The sequence below is a fragment of the Oncorhynchus keta genome, chromosome 7, assembly GCF_023373465.1.
Source record: "Oncorhynchus keta strain PuntledgeMale-10-30-2019 chromosome 7, Oket_V2, whole genome shotgun sequence".
NCBI classification, from domain to species: domain Eukaryota; kingdom Metazoa; phylum Chordata; class Actinopteri; order Salmoniformes; family Salmonidae; genus Oncorhynchus; species Oncorhynchus keta.
The window spans coordinates 17,834,014-17,858,079 of NC_068427.1; the positions used below are offsets into that span (position 1 = coordinate 17,834,014).

The 24,066-nt window shown below is 42.4% G+C and overlaps 1 protein-coding gene across 1 annotated transcript; it reads left to right on the plus strand.

Annotated features, from left to right (window-relative positions):
- Window positions 1-5,437: 5,437 nt before the first annotated feature.
- On the plus strand, window positions 5,438-23,035 carry LOC118386108 (insulin-like growth factor-binding protein 5). Its single transcript, XM_035773534.2, has 4 exons — window positions 5,438-6,137; window positions 18,207-18,430; window positions 18,612-18,731; window positions 18,910-23,035. The coding sequence occupies exons 1-4, from the start codon at window positions 5,804-5,806 to the stop codon at window positions 19,042-19,044; spliced, it is 813 nt and encodes a 270-aa protein (XP_035629427.1). The 5' UTR covers window positions 5,438-5,803; the 3' UTR covers window positions 19,045-23,035.
- Window positions 23,036-24,066: the final 1,031 nt, after the last annotated feature.

The window sequence follows — 24,066 nt, forward strand, 5'->3', positions numbered from 1 at the left end:
GTGTGATGCAATAGAACAACAACCCAAAACACAGAAGTAAATTAACAACAGAATGGCTCCAACAGAAGAAAATACACCTTGTGAAGTGGCCCAGTCAGAGTCCTGACCTCAATCTGATTGAGATGCTGTGGGATGACCTTGGGAGCGGTTCACACCAGACATCCTAAGTATATTGCTAAACTGAAACAGTTTTGTAAAGATGAATGGTCCAAAATTCCTCCTGACCGTTGTGCAGGTCTGATCTGCAACTACAGAAAAGGTTTGGTTGAGTTTTTTGCAGCCGAAAGGAGGGTCAACCAGTTATTAAAGACAAGGGTTTACATATCCTCCCTACACTGTAATTGTTTACACGGTGTGTTCAATAAAGACATGAAAACGTATAATTGTTTGTGTGTTATTAGTTTAAGCAGACTGTGTTTGTCTATTGTTGCGACTCAGGTGAAGATCAGATCAAATTTGATGACCAATTTATGCAGAAATCTAGGTAATTCCAAAGGGTTCAGATTCTTGTTCTTGCCACTGTAGGGCTATGTGTAAATCTAGAAGAGGATTATCTATTTTGGATGAAATTTAAATGGAGTTGAGAGAGAGAGAGAGACAGTGGCAGCATACCTGACCACTGTGACTGACCCAAAATTAAGGAAAGCTTTGACTATGTACAGACTCAGTGAGCATAGCCTTGCTATTGAGAAAGGCCGCCGTAGGCAGACATGGCTCTCAAGAGAAGACAGGCTATGTGCTCACTGCCCACAAAATTAGGTGGAAACTGAGCTGCACTTCCTAACCTCCCAATGTATGACCATATTAGAGAGACATTTTTCCCTCAGATTACACAGATCCACAAAGAATTCGAAAACAAATCCAATTTTGAAAAACTCCCATATCTACTGGGTGAAATTCCACAGTGTGCCATCACAGCAGCAAGATTTGTGACCTGTTGCCACGAGAAAAGGGAAACCAGTGAAGAACACACACCATTGTAAATACAACCCATATCTATGCTTATTTATTTTATCTTGTGTCCTTTACCATTTGTACATTGTTAAAACACTGTATATATATATATATAATATGACAATTGTAATGTATTTTATTGTTTTGAAACTTCTGTATGTGTGATGTTTACTGTTACTTTTTATTGTTTATTTCACTTTATATATTCACTTTATATATTATCTACCTCACTTGCTTTGGCAATGTTAACACGTTTCCCATGCCAATAAAGCCCTTGAATTGAATTGAATTGACAGAGAGAGAGAGAGATGCTGTGAGTGCTCACGTGTGCACTGCTTTAAAGCAATGATATTCCAGTGCTAACTCTGCAGCTGCAACTAAAAAAAAGTATCTTTCCAATGAAAAAAACAAGTGACCACCGAATGCCAGATGGATATGGGTAAATTAGACGTGCATTTTGGTCTTTATATTACTGTAGCATAGGCTACCTGCCAATAGAAAAAAAGGTCCCATGATAAGATGATACGTAAGTCTACATGCATTGTGAACTGCGCTCCATACTGAGATGGGCTGTCTGTCCCCACCCTGAGCGTTGATTCATCATGCAGAGGCCGTAGAGAAGCCAGATTTAGACATCACATATAACTTAACGCCATTTCACGCCATGCTGTTCATACAAATCATTTTTTTCGAATGTACCGGTTTCTCGCAATTATTTATCCCGGGGGAAAGGGAGTGGTTTTGGGGGTGGTAAATGGTAAATGGTAAATCTCTGTAACTGGTTTCCCACCATTCAACCCTCGTGTGAGTGTTTGTGCACAGTATGTATTTGTGTATGTTTATGAATCATGTGTATGTAAATGAGTATCTGATGAAGTAGGACAGGAAAGCATTAAAGGCTCAGCTCTGTAAAAGTCTCTCCTCTCCATCTGTTGGGGCGAGGTATCACAGGACACACACACACAGACAGCTTAAGCATACACACACTCATCTCATGCACGGCACCCACACAACCAAACTCCATGCATACAGCTCAGACACGTACATTTACAGCACACACATGATAGAGAGAGAGAGAGAGAGAGAGAGAGAGAGAGAGAGAGAGAGAGAGAGAGAGAGAGAGAGAGAGAGAGAGAGAGAGAGAGAGAGAGAGAGAGAGAGAGAGAGCTAAGTGTCACCATGAGATCAAGCCCGGATTAATACGATCTAGTCATTAGGTGAGCCAATTTCGTAAACAATGCAAGGGCCACAATTGTTGATATTTATTTAGATTAAATAAAACACAGATGTACCATTAACATTTAAAGACACCCACATTTTTAGACACTCACATGACCCCATTGCCCCACGACATGAAATGACCAACAAAATACAGCAAAATACCCAAGAAATCTTAGAACACTCATCCACAGGTGACTAATGGGGAAAATCAGTTTCACCCACTTCTATCCCACAATCTCACTCCCTATTAAAACGGTTTGGAAAAATATGTGTTTCTCTTCTTTGTTTTGGTTGAAAATAAGTCATCTATTTAATATGTGGGTGACTGTATACACAGAGAAATGAAAGAAAAGTAAATATTTTCTAACTGACAAAACACCACCCCCGTGCAGCACTACACTAGAACAATTCAAATGTGGACCCAGTTGCAATGTTTCACACCTAAATATGGTAAGAGCAGTTTTGGTACTGAGGTTGTCCATATATTACTGTATGTTCAAGGTGAAAGACTTGTGGTTTATGAAAGTAATTCACATTGACCCAGATGCTGAAGTAGCACCATTAAAGGGTCATAAAAATGGGGATCAAATGTTAAATCTTGAAAGGTTAAAAACTCTGCTCCAAAGAGCATTCAGTCCTAAGGCATTCTCTCTATCCTGTACTTTATTAAACAGTGGTTTCAACAATCGTATCAAGTCATTTCTTTAGATGGAAATGGCTTAATATTAGAAATCTAGGGAATGTTTCAGTGTTCCTCAACTCTCTGTTCTCAGACCATTACTCTTCCCCCATGACGTAGGGGCAGTTTGATGCCATATCAGACTTGCATGTTGCGGTGAGTAGACACCACTCCCGGGGTGGGGGGGATCACCATGGCAACAGCACTGCACACCACAGAGCCGGCCTCAAGTCATTTGTGACAGTTTATCTCCTCATTAGTAACTGGATGACATTTCCAGCGTCTTTTCAACGACTTCTGTACTAGGGGGAAATTTCTGGCAGGTTTCAGTTTCTTTCCAGTGTAAAAAAAAATCAAGCAAGGCAGACCAGGAGCAATCCGACACCTTATACGATGGGAATGGAAGCCAAGTTCAGACAGCAGTAACTGTGGTTTCTGGTTAACGCAGAGGAGGAAGACGTGGGGGGAAAAAAAGGAGAAATGGGAAGGAAAGGAGGCAAGAGCCATGCATGGGAAACCTGTGCCCAGATACAGAAGCAGACTGGGCAGTGCCAGTGGGCACACCACTATGTTCAAGATCCTTTAATGACTGGATCGGAACATTCACGAATGCTTCAAAGGAATAGACACTATATGTGTTGTAATCAGTTTGATGAAATGACATGGCAGACATGTTCTCAGGTGGTTTTGACACATCTCTGCACGAAAGATACACGGATAAGATTACAATAGTATAACGATGAATAGTAAAGCATGTGTGTGGTGCTTGTACAGAATGTTCAAAATAATCAAGAAAAATTATATTAGTAGTTCTGCATGGTCATTGTACTGTAGGTAGCCTAGTGGTTAGAGTGTTGGGCCAGTAACTGAAAGGTTCCTGGTTCAAATACCTGAGCCAACAAGGTGAAAAAGCTGTCATTTTTTTCCACTTGAGCAAGGCACTTAACCCTAATTTGACCAGGGGTGCAATACTACTATGGCTGACCCTGTAAAACAAGAGCTAAGGTATGGAACATAACATTTATGTATATCTGTCTCCCCCTTTTTCAGATTGAGTTACAGATTGAGTTACATTTTATTGTCAGCCTTGCACACAGACGATCCTTGCACACAACGATGAAGTTGATGGTTGGTTATTTGTGGGAACTCCCATAGTGAGCTTTTGTCATTGGTAACAGCTCCTTCTAGTGGTCAACTGTCAAACTGCCAGAGCTAAATCAAGGCTGCAGCAAGAATCTCCCACTAACTAGAGATGAACAACTGAATGAGATAGAATGTTTCCAAATTCAGAAAAAGATAGCAGTCTTCACTTAGCCAGACTGTGTGAAAGGAGAACAACAAATGATGGTCTCATGTTGAATTGAAGCTATTACGCATCAGGGTCTGAGCCTCTATATTCTACCCCCCCACCCACACTCTGAGAGGCATGCATGTATTTAAATCAGTCAGTTGGCTACCTTTGTATCAGAAATGGTGTCCAATGGAGAGAACAGGTGCAGGCTTTAAAGTATGCCTATTTTTAGAGTGAAATAGGCATCCACAGCCAGCGTTATCTAAATACAAAACAGAGATCATCTTAGACAGAGTTTTCAAGCATTGCCTGATTGCTGATTGATTTAACACATTTATACAACCTATTTGGGAAATGTAATGTTGATTAGCTATGACAATAAACACTGATTTCATTCTCCCTCCACTCTCTATACCAAGTTCGATATTGTGCCTGATAATGCTTACAGTAGCCTACAAAAAAATACAGTGCATGTATTTTCATTATAGTAAAGGCCTATTCACATGCTTCGTTTATGCAGAATGTAGCATTCTTTTTTAATATATATGTTGTATGTAACCCTTATTTAACCCAGAAAATGACCCATTGTGACACTTAATCTCTTTTGCAAGGGATACCTGGCCAAGAAAGAAGCTGCGGTCAATACACCATTACAAAATGTAAAACATACCATACAAAACAGCACAACATGTCACCAAGAGCTGATCCGGCCTATAAGCATCAACCACCGAGCAGAGTTTGGAGCCAGACTGACATTGATTGTGTCAGCTCATACTGGTTCTCACCCCCAGACAGATTGTAGCCAAAGTACTGTAGTTGATGCAGCACAGTGTGCTATTCTGTCATGATCATGCATTTGACTAATTCCGTCTGTAATGCAACTATAATTTAAGAGAACTGGTTTTCCTTTCGTTTTGCTCGTAGCTTCGTGAGCAAGCTTTTTTTCTTTAAGTCAATCGATGTGCACCGCTTGAGACTGGGTGGAAAACATTTAGGGGTAAGAAAGAAGTGTGTGCTCGATTAGCAAAAGCACGTATTCAGTAACCGTGGATTCTAATTATGCTTCCATATGAAGTGTTTAAAAATATATGTTTTGATTAAGGTTGCGTTTGTTTCTTGTGTTGCTCCTCGCACTTGGCATCACTTCAGCCTTCAGCGTGAAAGACTGATCCTATTGCTGTAAAAAAGGTTGGCCACTTGCCAAGACCTGGAACAAGTGCGCCTCCCTTCCCTGCTGTTAGGCGTATTCATAGTTAGGGGTTTGGCTGATTTTAAAAAGGCAAGCCTGGCCTGAAGTTGATCAGTCTGCTCAAGAAACTTCTCTGGAGGGGAAAGTATTGGAATCGGTTTCAAAGGGGAAAAGGTCCAGGTTTTGTACAAAGAATTGCATTGCACCGAGAGAGGACATCAGTTCTGTCAATTAAGGCAAACATTGCATCCCGAAGTGTAGTCTTTTCATGATATTTGACTTGTTCTGTGAATACTTTTTATTTGTAAATTCAAACAGTCTTTTTTTCAGTTTATTTAAACTGGAGTGCTGAAAACACTATACATTTGGATGCGGACAATTTTTTTGCTTTATAAATCGGATCATTTAACCCACGGGCATTGTCGGTCAATTCGTTCCACATTTGAGGTTTAACAATCGCGAGACGAATATGTTTCTCAGCTTTTGTCTACTGGTGACATTTGTCCTGGGGCTATCTGGGTGCTTGGGCTCATATGTGCCCTGCGAGCCGTGCGACCAGAAGGCACTCTCTATGTGCCCCCCAGTCCCCGTCGGTTGTCAACTCGTGAAGGAGCCGGGCTGCGGTTGCTGCCTAACCTGCGCCTTATCGGAAGGTCAGGCGTGTGGCGTTTACACCGGAACATGCACCCATGGCTTGCGCTGCTTGCCGCGGAATGGAGAAGAGAAGCCACTTCACGCGCTTCTCCATGGCAGGGGAGTGTGCACAAACGAGAAAGGATACAAACCCCTTCATCCACCCATAGGTAAGACGGTGCAATGAATGCGTGTGCTTAGGGGATCCAGGGGAGCTGTGTAAAATACAACATCATGATTATTGTCGCAGGGTTTAAATTCAGTTCCAGCTATACCGGCGTCTAAACTGCATCATAGACGTTTTGGTTCGTTTTTAGCAGCACTTTTCATTTGGTGCTTCCATGACCCCGCGCTAAAAACCTCGCAAACGAGCTTGCCCTGATGTTTCAGTTTTGTAAAGTAATACTATTGTAAGCAATTCCACACTGACGTTTTGGAATCCAAATTTGAAATAACTGCATAGCATGCATGAGTAGCTCCTATGAGCAAACGGTCCGATTTGTCAGAGATTGCGGCAGGCTTAATTGTGAATCTGGGTCGTTATTAAATTAAACACAGTCGGATTCATCACATGCCACAATAACAGCACATGCAAAGAATACATGTGCTATAGCATACAGATGTAGGATCTTACTTTGATCACCCTGTTGCAGGAGAACTGTCCTGCATTGCAGGAAATGTAAAGCTTGTAGTGTTTTTTGAGGTTTAAAACGACTTCTGAAGTTTGTAATTTCGTTTTTGTAATTTCAGAATTGATTTTCCCTTACGAAAAAATGTCCATTCATTTGAATCCACATAATAATTCACATGTCCTGTTGCTGCAGTATTATTTACTTTGGGAAACCCTGAGTTAGAGAGCAGCACAGCCTTGACAGAGTTTGGGAATCCCTGCTCTAATTTGCAGTCGCTGTATGGAGTTTGTTATGAATACAGTATGGTAGACTGACTTAACGCATTCCTCTGCATGCTTATCTACAGGGCTGTGTCCCTCCCTTGTCGCAATGCCTGCCTGGACATCCATTCTTGTGCTCTCTTTCTCACGTGAGAACATATTGTATGTGGTAATACTAATTGCTGCTCTTTTTTTCCTCTGGAAATTACTTATATCCCTTTTCACTGTGTCAGACACTTGCATTTCTCACAAACACAATTGCCACCCATGAAGAAAATATATATTTTCCAACATATAATATCCAGTTCTTCTTATTGTAGCCTAATTGACTGAAGAGGGCCTTGCTCTTGAGGCTACAGATCTTTTGAAAGCTGAATTTAGGTTTAGTCCCTGTGGGCGGTGTTGAGAGTCGGATTACTGCTCAAATATTACATCTGATGATGTGTGTGTGTGTATTTTTTGTGCGCGCCTGTGTGTGTGTGTGTGTGCGTAGTCTGTGCGCACTTCTAATTCTTAAATGTGTGTGTGCACGGGCAAGAGAAGTTAGGTATAAATGAACCAAACGTCAACATTTAGAGGTCAGAGATAGACACATGTTATTAGATGATTCAAGATTTAGGCTACATACAAGTTTTAGTGACAAGCTCATTTTGATGAATGCTATTGGTTTATTCTTCGGTTGGCCAGGTGGAAAGACTCAGCCTATTTGGGCTTTGGATACACCCTGCATGTAACTCCCTAGGAGGACATACATCAAACAACATTAGAATGGAATTCAGCCCATTCAAGAGGTCACCATTGTCTGTAGTAATGGCAGCAAGGCTATACATAACATCCAACGAATACTTGCAGCTCTAACTGAAATAAACCCTAGTACTTTTGTATAGCTATAAGTGTCACTCTGATCTAGGAGATTGAATTCCAACACGCACTCTGTGTCAAGCCTGTGGGTGGGTGGGTGTGTGTGTGTGTGCAGGCGTTTGTGCGTGCATTTGTGTGTGTGTGTGTGAACACTGACTTCTCCTTTGGCACTGGGTGGTAACCGGAGTGCGTCCGTTTTCCTGCCCCTGGTTAGGCAGTGTGGGTGCTCAAGCACAGCACAGTGATTCAGCAGAATGCCTCCGGCTGCTCTTCTCTGAAGGGCTGTCTGTCAAGGGCTACGATTGGAATTAGACACAAGCCTTTGGTTTCCTGCTGGGTAGGGTTTCAACCTGCTCTGACCAGCTGAGCAAGGCAGACAGAAAGAGGGCAGGTCAAGTGTCCAAAGACAGATCCTCAGGGGACCCAATAGCTTCTATCTCTCGGCTGCATTCATGCAATTCTACAGCATCCTAAGCAAGAAAAGTGGACCCACTTTAAACAATCCACATATTACAAAGGCTATATATAGCACATGTAAGGTCTTCATACGTTGTAGTTTGTTTAAAGTGGGACTGCCAGATCAGGATATGTTTCTTGAAGAGAGAGAATGACATTGAATCATCTATGTATTTCTCTCTAACAAATGTATTGACATGATATGGGTATAACATTGTAATACAATGTTGCCAAACTACACACGACTCTGTTGTCTCTTTCTCATCTCTGCATAAGTCTGGTGTCACCCTCTTTTGTTGACTGTTGAGTTGTGTTCCAAGGAAATGGTGCTTAGCTCTGATTGCTGGGCATAGGAGGCTGGTTTGTGTTGCTGGCCTCTCAGTGCACTGTGCTAGCCCAGAAGAATAGGATCCTGGAACGCCTGCCAACAGATATGACTCCATGGCAGAAGGCCCCTTGCTCTCTGAGCTTGTGAAAGAGCCTTATGTTTGAACAGATTGCTCTTTGCCAAGAAACAAGAAGATGATTAAAGAGAGCGTACAAATCTAGAAAGCTTGACTTGCACATGAACAAGGACGTTGTGCTTTATAAGCACAGCATCAACACAAATGCAGCTTCTGCCAAAGCCCAAAAGAACAGAAAATGTTGAGTTTGGGGTTTGTGTTTGTGCTCCAAGATTTTTTTGTTGGCTTGGTGGTACATTTACACGTTTTAGTGCAATCACAAGCCAATGCGAAGAAGCCAGTTGTTGGTCACCTGTCCTTGTTAAGACAATTTACAATGACTATGGCACAAAACAAATGCTCGTACCCCAATTCCGGACCTCATCTCTGATTCTCCACTGGGCGCGCAATATCAAGTGTGCCTATAGGATATTTCGTGTAGTCTCAATCAAATGATCTATAGGCTATAAGCTACGAAGAACATGCTCGGAGAAGCACATAGCAAAGTTAGATGTCGAAGATGGCGGGACGGTGTAAATTAAACTAGGGTGCGTGACACATGCAGTGGATAGTCCAACCCTGAGCCCCAGCCTGCTCTGCTCTGGCTGATCAAATACGTTTTTGTGTGCTACCTAACCAATGGCTGTGCTGTGTAGGCCTATGTGTCAGTTCAGGAGGAGAGTCAAAAGCTTCCTCAGATTATACTTTTTTTTTTTGATTAGGCCTACTCTAAAAAATGCACTATCTTGTACACAGACTAGCCTATAGACTATGTTCGGTTCAGTTTGAGAAGGAGAGCACGAAGGTGAGGAGGACCGGAGTGCAACTTTGATAGCTTGCTACTACTATAATAGATTTTATTAACAACAACATGTTTGTTGCCATAATGTATTTATCAGAGTTATTGACCTCACAATAAACCAGATTCTAGTAATACATATTGTGGTGCTGAAACTCGAAACATCAGCTGTGACACAATCAATCGGAAATGGACAGCTCATGGTACTGAAAGTAGGCACATTAGAGTAGACATAATTCAGTTCAAAGGTCTTCATTTTAATTAGACTACTAACAATAAGAGGGCTTTGTGTTGGAGCCTATTTCTTCCAATTTTCGAAAATGTTGCTATAGGCTGCTATATCCATAGATTTGTTGGTCAATTCCTCCGACCACCATGCACTCTTTAAATAGCCTACGTCCGTGTCAGTGAAGGACTGTCAAGTTAAAACCAAAAATTGAATTAAGGGGGTATGAGAGTGTATGCCATAGTTCTACCTTTATTTAAAGAAAATGGCAAAAAGCAAAGGCCTACCCCTTGTTAGCTTAAGATTCTGAAGAAAATAAAACAGATACTATTATATAACGTTATCTATAACCGCGCTTTGGTCCGTGATCCTTTATGCTAGAAACAAGCTGTAAAATCTGTGGGAAAGAGGTGACTCATTGTTTTGTTGCTTTGACATTCAGAGGCTGAGCTACAACCTTTCATGGCCGAGGAGACAATAAATATAGTTTGCTTGGGAAGTGATCTAATTCTGTCACTATCAATTGATTAAGCTATTCACTTTCTGTATAATAGAAGATGTTTAAACCCAGACAGCTTTTAAGGAAACACTTGTTATCTCGGTGGGTTAAGCCCCGGGAAGAAGAGTAGCCAGCAGTTGGTAGGCCTACTCTGTCTGGGGTGTAAAGCTAGGACTACTCTGTCTGGGGTGTAAAGGTAGGCTACTCTGTCTGGGGTGTAAAGGTAGGCCTACTCTGTCTGGGGTGTAAAGGTAGGCCTACTCTGTCTGGGGTGTAAAGCTAGGCCTACTCTGTCTGGGGTGTAACGCTAGGCCTACTCTGTCTGGGGTGTAACGCTAGGCCTACTCTTGTCTGGGGTGTAAAGGTAGGCCTACTCTGTCTGGGGTGTAAAGCTAGGCCTAAGTACCTATGCTCAGATTCCTATTAATGTCTAAGATGTATTTATTAGCAAACGGGGACAGTTTCGTTGCAAACAAGACACACTGATGTCATGGGAGTAATATGATCAGATGGGCCTATCTCTCTGTATATTCTTAGCCTGTCGTTTCTGTAATTTGTGTGGTATTCTGCTAATATGTAAAATTATGTAGAATTGCATGACATTTTGATGAAATGCAATTTTTTATCGGACCTGCAAATAAGATCATAGATTCATGCATTGCTTTGTTATAAAGGAGATCTTTCCACCCCTACTCTTGTCCAGGGTAAACGGTAGACATGTTCTCTGCTATTTTAATTATTATTTTGGGTATAGGGGAGGGTTACCTGATTTTTTTTGTTCAAGCGTTAAGGGAGGGTTTAGGTCAAATATATTTTGCTCAAGGGATGGTAATCCATTTTCATTTCAGAGAAGTCCCATTTTCTCCATGTAACCTTTATTATAAATCAAATGTACTCCCTTAGCTTGACAACTTAATCCACGTGTCAAGTGATTTGTGGCTCTGTTGTTTAAAGGCTAGAACTAGGGGGACGATTCAATTTTCTTTATCCCTGGTCTTTTACAGATAAAATACAGCCCCAGCCATGTAAAGAAAATATTTTACGGTAGCAGGGTCAACTTCATGTATTTCCACACCAATTCTCCTCGTCTGAACTGATCAGACAGACCAGCAGAATGCCAGTATGGGCTAGTTGACGTTGCACATCCCTACTGCCTTGTTATATTCCCTAATCGAGAAAACATCCTTTCATTTTTTATTTTACATCAGACAAGCCAGTCTCCTTCAACAGAGTCCACTGACAATACACATTTGTGTTAGGCATCTTGGTTGGTCCTATCTACTATAAATGGTATACTTGAACACTTACTGTAGTGTAGACATTGCACACAAATGGCTCTATCCGTTGTGGACAGTTCAGTTGACTCAGAGATGGACCCGACTGTTTCATTGTTACATTGCTAGGTCATAGGGAGAAGACCATTGCTGACAGGGATTTTACAACTCACTCACCATGAACCCCCTCCTCCTCACAGAACTGGATGTTGTTGAATGCTAAATATAACCAACCTCATCAGATGTGAAACAGTTTATCAATGACATGCCGCCCTCGGCGTACAATATGTAGTCTTCTTTGGTGTAGGTTCTGGTTTTTCTAGAATGCTGTGCCATCGCAAGTGTTAATCATGGGAAACCAATTGCTAATGTATGGTCTCCAAAAGAACACTGCAAACATGCTCTACGGTCAAGCTGTGGCATTGTTCCCACGCACAGTATTGAAGCTAGAGAACCTGCTTTTGGATTTGGCACGCTTGAATGAGTTCTTCCAATAAAGTTTTATAGCAATCAGTCTAGCATTTGTCACTTACACCTGGAAGGCTAGTGGGTAACAGCTGTGGAGAGAATCAGCTCATGCAGTAGTCTCTCTCTATCAGAAACATGTGACTCCAAAGGTAGTGACATCCACATGCTGGCTTTAAAACCTTACGTGATCTGACCTAAACTGCGTAGGCCCTGTTAACACCAACGTTGCCACCATTTACCGCTCCAACTCCAGGGTCGTGCTCAGTAGAGAACACCAAAAGATTTGCAACAAACAACGAAAATTATTGTTTCGTACTTTTCTTTTCACTCTGTTTCAATACATTTTCTCCCTACTGGACACGACCCAGGACAGCATAAGGATGTTATTGGGCTCAAAATCAACTAATCACTTCCCACAGAAGAACCTAACTTGTTGAAAGTCACTGTAATGAGCTCAACAAAGAAGCCTGCCTCAAGTTTCTTTGCAGAACGGGAACAATGGAGAGCCTTATCTTTTGTCTGCAACTTTGGTGCCAGTTTCAGCTCCAGAATATGGATCTTGTCATTTTCATCTTCGTCTCTGGCCTCAGTGTCTGAAGTTGAGCTTTGGACAGTGGACAGAGAACGTTCATGGCGAGCCAAAATAGTGGCCTCTGCCCCCAGGGATTATGTCACACCCAGCAATTGTGTGGTGGTGAAGGTTGACCCAGAAAAAGGCAGCGTCTGTCCATGTGGCTTGTCAAAAAAACAAAACTCAGATGTGTAATGAGACCTCAGACCAAAATTAGGCTTGCACAGGAGAGCAGCTGCATGTAGCATCGCGATAGTGTGCTTTCAACTGCTGTCGAACATTTATTTTACCTCAAAGGAGAAATGTCTTTGGTGCAGCAGTTGCGAGAGGGGGAGTGGGGTCAGTATACCTATGCCCTACTTGGAAGGGACTTTCATCCCTACGGAACAAGTGCTCCTTTAATTTTCAATCCCTGAATTGTTCCTGCTGCTATTTGCTGCTATTTTAAACTCTTGTTTTTTTTTGCACTATACATATTTGTTGCACATTGTACCTTAGAAAAAGTTATTTCCTGTAAGTTGCTGATTGAGTTTGAATTCAGTGCCAGAGCAGACTGCAATTGTACGGCCCAGATACAAGGTTCAAAACAGGAACCAACAATACATACTGCACAACAAACATACTGAACAAAGCAGTAGCATGGTCTCCTTGTCCAACCAAAGCTGTCGTTTAGCAGTATATGATTACACTTTTTACAATGAGGTCCAGCATTTTTATTTAAAGCAGAAAGAAAAGCACCCTGCTAAATTTCTCCTATGAATACTTTGTTTTGAAGATGTAATGAAGACATCTCTTATTAATGGTGGAATCAAAATCTGCTTTGACTGGTAGTAGCCATCTAATAGTGTCAATAAAGTGTATGGAAATAATGTAATTCTAGATACGTTATACATGACTATGATTTGACTATCCACCAGGACTTACAGAGCATTCGGAAAGTATTCAGACCCCTTGACTTTTTCCGCATTTTGATACGTTACAGCCTTATTAAAAAATGTATTAAAATTAATCTTCACACAATACCTGATAATGACAAAGCAAAAACAGGTTTTTAGAAATGTTTGCAAATTTATAAAAAAATATATAAAATAAGATTCAGACCCTTTACTCAGTACTTGGTTGAAGCAGCATTGGCAGTGATTACAGCATCAAGTCTTCTTGGATATGACGCTACAAGCTTGGCACCCCTGTATTTGGGGAGGTTCTCCCATTCTTCTCTGCAGATCCTCTCAAGCTCTGTCATGTTGGATGGGGAGCGTCACTGCACAGATATGTTCAGGCCTCTCCAGAGATGTTCGATCGGGTTCAAGTCCGGGCTCTGGCTGGACCATTCCAAGACTTTCAGAGACTTGTCCTGAAGCCACTCCTGTGTTGTCTTGACTGTGTGCTTAGGGTCGTTGTCCTGTTGGAAGGTAACTTTCACCCCAGAGTGCTCTGGGGCAGGTTTTCATCAAGGATCTCTCTGTACTTTGCTCCGTTCATCTTTTCCTCGATCCTGAATAGTCTTCCAGTCCCTGCTGCTGAAAAACATACCCACAGCATGATGCTACCTCCACCATGCTTCACTGTAGGGATGGTGCCAGGATTCCTCCAGACGTGATGCTTGGCATTCAGGCCAAAGAGTTCTATCTTGGTTTCATCAGAGCAGAGAATCTTGTCTCTCATGGTCTAAAAGTCCTTTAGGTGCCTTTTGGTAAACTCCAAGCGGGCTGTCGTGTGCCTTTTACTGAGAAGAGGTTTGCGTCTGGCCACTCTACCATAATGTCCTGATTAGTGGAGTGCTACAGAGATGGTTGTCCTTCTGGAAGGTTCTCACATCTCCACAGGGGAACTCTGGAGCTCTGTCAGAGTGACCTTTGGGTTCTTGGTCACCTCCCTGATCTAGGCTTTTCTCCCCCCGATTGCTCAGGTTGGCCGGGTGGCCAGCTCTTGGAAAAGTCTTGGTGGTTCCAAACTTCTTCCATTTAAGAATGATGGAGGCCACTGTGTTCTTGCGGACCTTCAATGCTGCAGAAATGTTTTGGTACTGTACCCCGACACAGTCCTGTCTCGGAGCTATACGGACATTTCCTTCGACCTCATGACTTTGTTTTTGCTCTAACATGCACTGTGGGACCTTATATATACATTTGTGTGCCTTTCCAAATCTGGTCCAATCAATTGAATTTATCACAGGTGGACTCCAGTTAAGTTGTAGAAACATCTCAAGGATGATCAATGGAAACAGGATGCACCTGATCTCAATATCAAGTCTCACAGCAAAGGGTCTAAAAACCTGTTTTCGCTTTGTCATTATGGGGTATTATGTGTAGATTGATGAGGATTAACATTTATTTGATCAATTTTAGGATAAGGCTGTAACGTAACAAAATGTGGAAAATGGGAAGGGGTCTGAATACTTTCTGAATGCACTGTATAGTGGCACCATCTCCACATACATTTTAGTTGAGGTTGTTACAGGACTACTGATAACAAATCAACATGTTCTTCTTACACTGCATTGCCCTCCAGCTCTGTTGGAGGGCAATTCAGTGTTTGAGTTGTGCCCCAATGAGCAAGCATTTTGTAAGGCCAGTCGATGTGGAATTCAATGTGCTCCAATGACTGTACATTTTGTTTAGATCTCTACAGGCTCTTGGTCTGGATCATGTATTCCTACCTGTAATATAATTACTCAAGTGCAATGTTCCATTTATTTTATTTGTATTTTATTTACCCTTTATTTTACCAGCATCAGACCCATGGTTGGCCAGTATCATGGCTAAAAGATGACAGAGGACTTCCTGCTCCGTTATCACTATGCTATCGCATACCCCCTGACCCCCTGATTAGCAGCACCTTTACTCAACACCTAGGATCTTGTAAAGGTGTAATTTCAGAGGGTGTTCTGTGCTAGTTCATGGACTGTGAGCCAATGAGAATTTGAGCAGCTCATTGTTCTGGTGCATTTTCCACCCCAAGTTGCATGACTGTAAACTCAAAAAGACCAGCCGAGAGAGAGAAAAAGAACGAGTGGCTTATCGTTCACGCTTAGGCGTCCTGGCTGAAAGAAACTTCCCACTGGGCACAGACGTCAATTCAATGTCAATTCAACATCTATTCCACGTTTTTTTCAATGTAAATGAATTGAAATGATGTGGAAACAATGTTGATTCAACCCGTGTGTGCCCAGTGGGTTGGGATATCCATGAAGCATAATTGCCCCGCACACATGTACATTTTTAAACAGAGGCATATCGGTTGCACCTCCTTTGCCTGTTCCATTCCTCTTGTCTTAATGAAAACTTTAGTGAGAACAAGGGGAGAGATACCAATACCTTGTCAGCCTGGGCTTAATGGAGGGGGCTGCATGTGACCGTGCTGTCTTGGCTGGAGGCCAGCGTCCTGGCAGTGTTTCAGTACTTAAACACAGGACTACTAAGCCTCCTTTACAAGCTGGGGACCCTAAGCATGGAAAAACTGAGTTTTTGCCGCTTGCAGTGAAGAGCCCACTTCAGAAAGTACAAATTTGGTGGTTTAGAAACAGAGAGGGCGAGAGAGAAACAGAGAGCGGGGGAGAGAGAGACTCCATTGTCTGCAAACAGGCTACACTCTGGGTATTGTTGGCTAAAGATGGGTACATTCTGTCTCCATGTCTTTGAATTGCAGGGACAGCTTGTGAATTGGAAGCACAACAGCACTTCATTTACTCTGGGCAAGGAGTACTAAAATAAACACTACATTTTGTTATAATAATAATATACATTTAAACGGTTGATGGATGTTCATTTTCGCCATCAAATATTAAGCAAACTTCTGCCATCCCATATTTCAATAGAACATCCAATGAAACGTCCAATATTTCCTCACAAGCTTATACACACAAGTAACGCCAAACTCTCATCCCTCACTTGAGCTAATGAGCCTGTTCACAAATCCTACTGCTAATGTAATTGGAGTGCAATGATGTCAGTGTGCTGACATTTCTCAATCTAATATTTCTCCACCCAAATCATATTAGGCTGAATGTGAATACATGTCACGGATCATGAGACACAGCAGTCTTTCTGGAAGATACTCAAATGTTTTGGATCACATATGTAAAGTAGGTCATTGATGTAGTGTGTGTTGCATTTGTAAAATGGAAGGGGGATTACATTCTCCAGTTTGTTGTAACCCTGAAAATGGCTTGCAAAATCACAGAATCATTCATGAAGGCTTGAAACACACATGCAGCAGTGTCATCAGTGGTACTTTGAATAGTGATCAAATGAAGGATTCTTCCCCCAGCATCCAGGCATCGAGCACGTAGGAAAGCTCATTTGACATACTTATTTATAGCGTTTTATAGCCCTGGCGGTCTGAGCAGGGAGAGTCGAGGACGTATCCAAACACAGAGACGCCTGCCAAGTCATGAGTTGTGAGATTACTTTCAAAGCGAGGACGGCAGTTCAGAAGCCAGGGTCCCAATTCCGGTAATCACCCTCCTCCCTTCATCCCCCAACTCACCTCCTCCCAGACACCCCTGCTGTGTCTCGACTCTTCAGACATCAATTCTCTGGAATATACCGCTCAGTGGTCACATACCTCTCTTTTTTTCCCCAAGGTGGCCATGTACAAAGTCCAGACCACTAGTCTATACTTAATTAAGATAACATTAAAACATGGTTATGTTTCAATTCTTTTTTTATGGTCCCACTCTTCAGCTGTCTGTCGATATATTGCGGTTGTCTCTCCCCAACAATACTATGCACATTCAACCACTACTCCGGTTGGGCCAGCCCTCCTCATTGCCACCGCTGCAATGACCTGTGGGTTTCTTTGCTAGATAAATATATCCCCGGTCATCTACTGGCACTGCGGCCGCCCACCAGTTGGGGCCTGGCAAAGTCCCATAACAGTGCCTTGTGTGCTTACGATAGACTAAGCAAAGACGGGAGAGGAGCACTCATCTCTTTGCAGGCTAGGGCTCTTGGCTTATGGGGGCTGAGCCCAGAGGAGGGACTGGAGGAGAGGGGATAAGGGATCAGGACCCCAAATCGCTAGCCTGGTGGGAACTTCAAATGTACATCTAGGACTGTAGTGCCCCCTGGGGAGTGGGATGGGGTAGGGTAGGGGGAGAGCACTGGTCTTTCTGCCTGGCTTCAGGCTATTTTACATTATTATGTTATGTTTCTTAGTATGAAGTTATACTTTACATTCAGCCTACGATGTGTCCACCTCTGCCTTAGGCTTCAGTTGCCATGGATTCTCAGTTACCATGACATCAACATCTGATCTGTGAGAGATGTGAAAGTCTGCAAGAATTGCCAGAGAAGTATTTTATTGCCAAAATGGCTTATGATCAACCAAATAAGCCATTGTTTCACCCAAAATGCCACACACTTTGTTGCAGAGATGTCTTAGAGACAAGGTCAAGAATGTAGCCAGCATGATACAGAAGTGACTGAGATAAGCTTTTGTCATTTTTGGTCAGCGTTCAGACATGTTTACTTTCGTTCCTTTGACCTCCATTAGTTGATTATGGCTGTTTGTATGGTGGAGGTGGTGGAGGAGGTACAGTAGTTTATCAGCTGTTGATCCTTGATCCTGACCCCTCCTTTGTAAACGATGCAAAAGCAACATTTCTGGGAACAAACTCTGGGGAAAGCATCTGGGAGTACATATCTTCCTTTGTGCAGGAAAAGCTTTTAGGTAATGTGACAAGTATGCACTGTTTTAGTTCATGTTGATGACACACCCATTGATACAAATATTTTTTCCATGTGTAGATCATGAGTCTCGGGAACACGAGGACACCCTGACAACCGAAATAATGGAGGACCAACTGCACCCTGCTAAGGTGCCGCTCCTCCCCAAGCAGGACGTCATCAACAGCAAGAAGATCCAGGCCATGCGCAAGGACAAGGACCGCAAGCGGGCGCAGGCCAAACTGCGCTCCATTGGGCCCATGGACTACTCCCCACTCCCCATTGACAAGCATGAGCCAGAGTTTGTAAGTATAAGAGTGGAGAGAAGGAAAGATGGGGTCTAACGCTAATATTGTGCTAATGCTGATGCTTGCTAGTGTGCATCTTCAACTCTGGTCCTAGGAGAAAGAACTGACTGTGCAAGAATTTGTTCCACCCATGGCGCTAACACTGGGAACTAATGTTAGTTGTATCGTTCCTCCACAGGGTCCTTGCAGGAGGAAGTTGGATGGGATCATCCAGGGAATGAAGGACACATCCCGTGTCATGGCCCTGTCCTTGTACCTCCCCAACTGTGACAGAAAGGGCTTCTTCAAACGCAAACAGGTGAGAACTATCCCTCCGTCGTCATCCTTATTCACGGTGTAACATAGACCAGTTGTATACTGATGTGCCTCTTCAGATCCACATTGGCTCCAAAATAATATTTGTTCTTACGATGTCTTTCTCTCGCTCATTCTCTCTTTCCCTCCCTTGTGTTGCTGCACATTGATCGCTCCCACAGTGCAAACCCTCCCGCGGCAGGAAGCGGGGCATCTGCTGGTGCGTGGACAAGTACGGCGTGCAGCTGCCCGGTACAGACTACAGCGGGGGAGACATCCAATGCAAGGACCTAGAGAGCAGCAGCAACAACGAGTGAATAGGCTGCTCCAACCCCGTCCCGATCACCTGACCCAGGGCCCTGCCTCCTCCTTTCCCTCCTGCCTGTCTGCTCCGCCCTCCAGTCACTTTTTGAGATTTTCAAAACAAAAAAAATATAAACATCAAATGAACGAAAGGACAGGCTTGAAAAAAGGACACCTGAAATCTCTTTTTTTTGTGTGACTGTGTGCTCATCTCTTAGTAGACGGAACCCAGGAGGTTTTAAGCCCTTGTTTGACCCTCGGGCCCCTCCCCCACTAAGAGCTGGGAACCACACTAATGATTCATGAAAATATATACTTGTGTTGATATATTTTTATAGAAGCTGGGGTGTAAGCACCAAACTTTGTATCATGTAAAGCTAACATAAAAGCGATGAAAAAACGAAAATAAGGCATGCTGATTATAAACGGGACTGTTTTGATCTTTCACATCTATTGCTATTGAGGTGTCAGAGGAGACCTTCTATTGGCAGAGGTATTGTTTTTTTGTTTGGTTGCTTTCCAAAAAAGAAAAAAGAAGCATGTGATAGGGTCTTTCTGAGACAGTTGACTCTATTTGGGTATTTGGTTCTGTCACAGCACTTATGAATAGGGGAACCTGCTTGGATATGTGTAACTTCACTAAGTTTGTGTGGGCGAGCATGTATGTGTGTTTGAGTGTGTGTGTGAGAGAGAGAGAGAGAGAGAGAGGGAGTGAGCCTTTAACACAAGAATGTCATTTTTCTTTCTCTTTTCGTCTTGTCACAACAACAACATAACAAGCATTATTGCTTGAAGTAGTCTTGAGGATGGATTTCTCCCACTATTCTATGAAACCTATGTATCTGGGAAAATGGAGAGTGTTTGACATAATAAGCAGCTCATTACAGACGAACCTATGTAAGTGACTCTTTGACTCTGTAGCTAGCCTGATATGCCAACTGTGCCTATTGTTAACAGACACTGCCATGCAGGGTAACACAGAACTTAATGGAGAACACTGCCCCTACTGGTGAAGGGAATACTGCCTCAAAGTGCCCATTCTCTCATCTGATCAGAGCTGTGCTCAGCAAGACTCCATTGGTCCCAACTACCTGGACTTAAAGAATATTGAATGTGGCTGAACAATCATGCAGTCCCCCAATAACTAACAGCAGTAATGCATTTTATTGCTAAAGTCTGGACAAAAATTGGGAGAACGAGGGGAAAAAAGCATGCTGTAGACTTGCATTCACCAGTGAGGCTAGATGTTTTGGGAGAACGAGGGGGGAAGAGCATGCTGTAGACTTGCATTCACCAGTGAGGCTAGATGTTTTGGGAGAACGAGGGGGAAAAAGCATGCTGTAGACTTGCATTCACCAGTGAGGCTAGATGTTTTGGGAGAACGAGGGGGAAAAAGCATGCTGTAGACTTGCATTCACCAGTGAGGCTATAGATGTTTACCCTTTGTGTCTCAGTTGCTCGAGGGTGTAGTCTTGTATGGTTTTGTTTGTGCTGTTTTCTTTGCCTTCAGTGAAGTAACAACCGCCCACTTTTGAGCCATGTTCCTTAACCAAGTGGTCCCCTAACAATGCTACGGTGTAACCTCGGTGTATTACTTTTACCTACAGATTAATGAATGTTCTTTTTTTTTCAACAAACAACTACAATGTACTGGTGCTTGGAAAAGGACGTGTGTATTTTAGCCTGTAAACAATTTGAATAGTTCCATGACATCATCCTTATTTGAATATGAGACAGTCAAAAAAAAGCTATACCCCATCTATATCCTTCCCTCTTTGCTTGCATGCTGCACCCCAAAATTGTTCCCTCTTTCTCGACAACTTGTTTTTCAGCACAACACAACATTACTTGCATCGGAAATGGTGAGCAGTTTTCCTTCCGCTGAAGGGAGGCATCGTTGAACACTACCTACAGGGTCAGTTGAAAGAGTAGTTTATGTCCGTCTGTGTGCAAGTCGCAGTGCCTTCGTACATGCAAATCCACATTTGAATAGTGATGCAAATGCAACGTGGTAGCTGTCTTAAGTTACAGAGACCCTGCTCATGCTGAGAGGCCCCAGAGTAGTTGTTCTTGGTGTAGTCCAGACAAAGGGTAACTCTATAGGATGTGACATAGCCCTTGTAATCGTGTCACAGTCACATTATGAATCTGTTGCTAATCCCTCTCTGTGGGCAAGGTGGACCAGAATACCCCTTCTGTCTCATATTTTCAAACACACTGATAAGCTAGAACATTGCTTTCAAAGTTGACTGCCAATGTATTCGATTGCCAGAAAATATAAGCCAAGTGATATTACAATTCCGAGTTAGCACTAGCAAACTGCTGCTGCTTCTCTCCCAGTAGTCAGAGAAGAGATGTACAAGGCATTACTAGCCATCAGATCCTATTCCACAGCGTAAGTGGTCATAGTTACTCTAGCCACGGAGTGGGAGGCAGGGGGAAAGACCATCAGCAGACAAAAAATGAAAGAGCTTTTACTCCAGCCTCAGTTGAGTCTGTGAACCAACCATTACGTAATATTATCCGTTTGGACATACAGATGCGATGGATAGGATACTCTTGATTTGTATGGCTCATAATGGCAACGAGATGCTGTAACACTAACAATGGGGTCAAAACGTTCAGGCCTATAGCTTTATACCCTCATTTACTATGAGACAGAATTAGTGGGGGAAAAGTCACTATACCCTGCTACCCTTCACATCCTTCTTATATGGAGGTGAACTATACAGCCCCTGTGGCAAATCTCAAATCACTAGGTCCTCCTATACCCAATGCAGCTTGGCACCCTTCCCCACCTCCACCCCAGTCCACTTTGAAAGAAAGCAGCTTGCACTTACTGTATAGAAGTTAAAACAACTACAATATTAATACCGACAGACAATGTCCTGTAATAGTGTTGCTTGTGTATAAAAACAAACAAGCTAAACATTTACTGTGATTCAGAATCAGGCCTCTGCAAGGCCTTCTGGGTAATCGTTGACAGGGGCTTATGTGGCCCATGCCTGGGACCTCCATCACCAACGTCCAATAAGGAAAAGGAGATCATAACACACAGTACCATACATTAGCAACCACACAACTGTCCCGCTTTGATCTAACTGTTCTCATGGACTCTAGCACACAGAGAGTGAGAGAGAAAGAATGACAGAGTGAGAGAGCGAAAGTAAGAGACAGAGCACCATGGACAGGGGTCATGTTCAGGGCCTAGCCACACACCACCCCATCACGGAGGGGTCACCAATCGCATGACAGTAGATACAGTTAGGAACAGACACAAGGAGACCTGGGAATCTGAGGAACAGGAATGCAGCTAGCGACTGAGATTTAGATGTTGACTCCCTCTCCAGCTTCAATGTTCACCTTCCATTTTAAGAGCAGTCCATCAGAAGCCTATTGAACTTGGCCATCCATAATGATGCAGTCTAACTGGGCATTTTCAAAATTAAGATTTGCCAAGGCTATCTTGGTTCAAAGAAAATGTGGATAAGGGCATTGAATAATTTGAGGTCTAATCAACAAATTGACACAATTCAACCAAGCTGCAAATTGTGCAAATTCTCAATACATTTTCTCAGTGGTATGGCGTTAGATTGAGGTGTTGGAGAGGTTGAGTTTTAAAGCGTCTTCAGATTCCTAGTCTTCAACCTGGTTATAGACTCATACAGTTCATACTACAATAGTAACTACAGCTTTTTTTTTCTGAATGCATAACGTTTTTAGTGATGAAACGAGACAAAATCAATTGGTTATCTTAATAACATGTGGTGTTAACTGGCTTGTGAAAAAAGACCCATTGGTGCCCGGAGGATTGTTACAAGAAATGGTCAGCATTTGGAACTCTTCATGAAACAAATATCAAAAAAGACAAAAAATCTCAAATTATTAAAGTGAATATCACTGTGTAATATTTATTCAACATGTAATTTATGTACTCTTTTAACCTTTGTCTTTTTTGTTATTATAAAGCATTTATTTAAATAAAGTTATGTATTCATTTAAAGACTTAGTAGTGATGTGGTTTTGTGGTGTGCAGTGTGGCCTCAAGACCTCAAAACCTACTTCTAAAAATGGTTTATCTCAAAACTATTTTCATGCTATTCCAAGGCACTAACATATAGTCATATACCAAAAATACAGTACAGCCATACAAGAGGGATATATAGGGAGTATACTGTATGTGGGTTAGTGAAGGTTTGAAAAACCTGACCACAACAACTTAGGTTCTCAGAGTAATCCTAGCTATTCAAATGAGCCCATACAAATAGTTCACTCCTTGTGCCGACGCCCCCAGATTAAGCCGGCTAGAACCAATGAAAATACTTCCATGTTGTTACCAGGAGCAGTGTGAATGGGGCCTAAGGGTGTGGTGATCAGATATGACACGATGAGGACATGCTGTATCTACAGACACTGGCCGTGATATCAGCTGCACGATTGTGGTCTTGCTTTTGTATACTGCAATGGGGATATCACTTTTGACTGAGGACTGATCACACTTGCCCTGGTCAGGAAAATGACTCAAAGCACAATACCCCATCCCATAACATACATATACCCAATGTTGATGAATATAATCTATATTTAAAGGGGAAATCCACAGTTGAAACAATAAGAAAAAGTTATCCCCACCAATGTTTTGATAAAAAGCTGAGGGATGGAGAAATGTATAGACAGAGCTACAAGGACTGACCATCCACGACATGAAATAGCTTTAACCATGTTTTGGGGCTTTACAGTATATGTTTACAAATATGTTGTTGACAAACATTGGAATAAAACAAGCTTATATTTTGGATTCTGATGGGATTTGACAGTTATAAGCTCTGCTTGTATCATTAAGTCCAACAAAGGATGTAGCATCTGAAGATTTCTGCTTTAAGGCCTAGAAATAATACAGAGTTTGTAAAGACTAAATTATTGGTTACCCATAATATAAACGGTACAAATTAATACTGGCTGACTGAATAAATCCATCCAGTCGATGAAAATTGAATCAGATGCCATAAACTTAACTGTATACAAACTATTATTCA

What these genes read in the sequence shown, in the direction of transcription:
- LOC118386108 (XM_035773534.2), top strand. Translation starts at nt 5,804, where the DNA reads ATGTTTCTCAGCTTTTGTCTACTGGTGACATTTGTCCTGGGGCTATCT. An exon ending in ACCCCTTCATCCACCCATAG is followed by an intron (nt 6,138 to 18,206) that starts GTAAGACGGTGC and finishes TTCCATGTGTAG; the next exon opens with ATCATGAGTCTCGGGAACAC. An exon ending in ACAAGCATGAGCCAGAGTTT is followed by an intron (nt 18,431 to 18,611) that starts GTAAGTATAAGA and finishes GTTCCTCCACAG; the next exon opens with GGTCCTTGCAGGAGGAAGTT.